The sequence below is a fragment of the Condylura cristata genome, unplaced genomic scaffold (genome assembly GCF_000260355.1).
Source record: "Condylura cristata isolate star-nosed mole 26May11 unplaced genomic scaffold, ConCri1.0 scaffold00069, whole genome shotgun sequence".
Lineage (NCBI taxonomy): Eukaryota > Metazoa > Chordata > Mammalia > Eulipotyphla > Talpidae > Condylura > Condylura cristata.
The window spans coordinates 117,718-118,375 of NW_004567170.1; the positions used below are offsets into that span (position 1 = coordinate 117,718).

Below are 658 nucleotides of genomic sequence, written 5' to 3' on the forward strand. Positions count from 1 at the left end.
TGCCCCCGGCCGGCCGCGACAGCTGTGGCTGTCTGTCCAGGCCGACATCTGGTCGCTGGGGATCACGGCCATCGAGCTGGCCAAGGGCGAGCCCCCCAACTCCGACCTGCACCCCATGCGCGTCCTGTTCCTCATCCCCAAGAACAGCCCGCCCACGCTGGAGGGCCAGCACAGCAAGCCCTTCAAGGACTTCGTGGAGGCCTGCCTCAACAAGGACCCCCGATTCGTAAGCTTCCCGAGCCGGCCCCCGGCCCCGGGCGCTCCGGGTGGGTGGAGCCCTGGGCCCTTCCCCAGGGCGGGCGCGCCCTGACCGGCCCTCCCCGCAGCGGCCCACCGCCAAGGAGCTGCTGAAGCACAAGTTCATCACGCGCTACACCAAGAAGACCAGCTTCCTCACCGAGCTCACCGACCGCTACCGGCGCTGGAAGTCCGAGGGCCACGGCGAGGAGTCCAGCTCCGAGGACTCGGACGCGTAGGCCTGTCCCGGGGCGGGCCGGCCCTGCCCGGCGGGCAGAGGCCCTGGTAGCCGGCCTGACGCCTCTTCCTCCTCAGCGACGGGGACGCCGAGGACGGGGAGCAGGGCCCCGTCTGGACCTTCCCCCCCACCATCCGGCCGAGCCCGCACGGCAAGCTGCACAAGGGCCTCCACGGGCCCCCG

The 658-nt window shown here is 72.2% G+C and overlaps 1 protein-coding gene across 1 annotated transcript in view; it reads left to right on the forward strand.

Annotated features, from left to right (window-relative positions):
• The window catches only part of STK25 (serine/threonine kinase 25), a gene marked incomplete at its 3' end in the record, with an annotated part of 42,248 nt that extends 41,590 nt beyond the window's left edge, over nt 1–658 (forward strand). The window contains exons 5-7 of the mRNA XM_012734770.1: nt 41–226; nt 327–472; nt 553–658. Coding sequence (XP_012590224.1) covers nt 41–226; nt 327–472; nt 553–658 — 438 coding nt within the window. The remainder of the gene's footprint in view (nt 1–40; nt 227–326; nt 473–552) is intronic.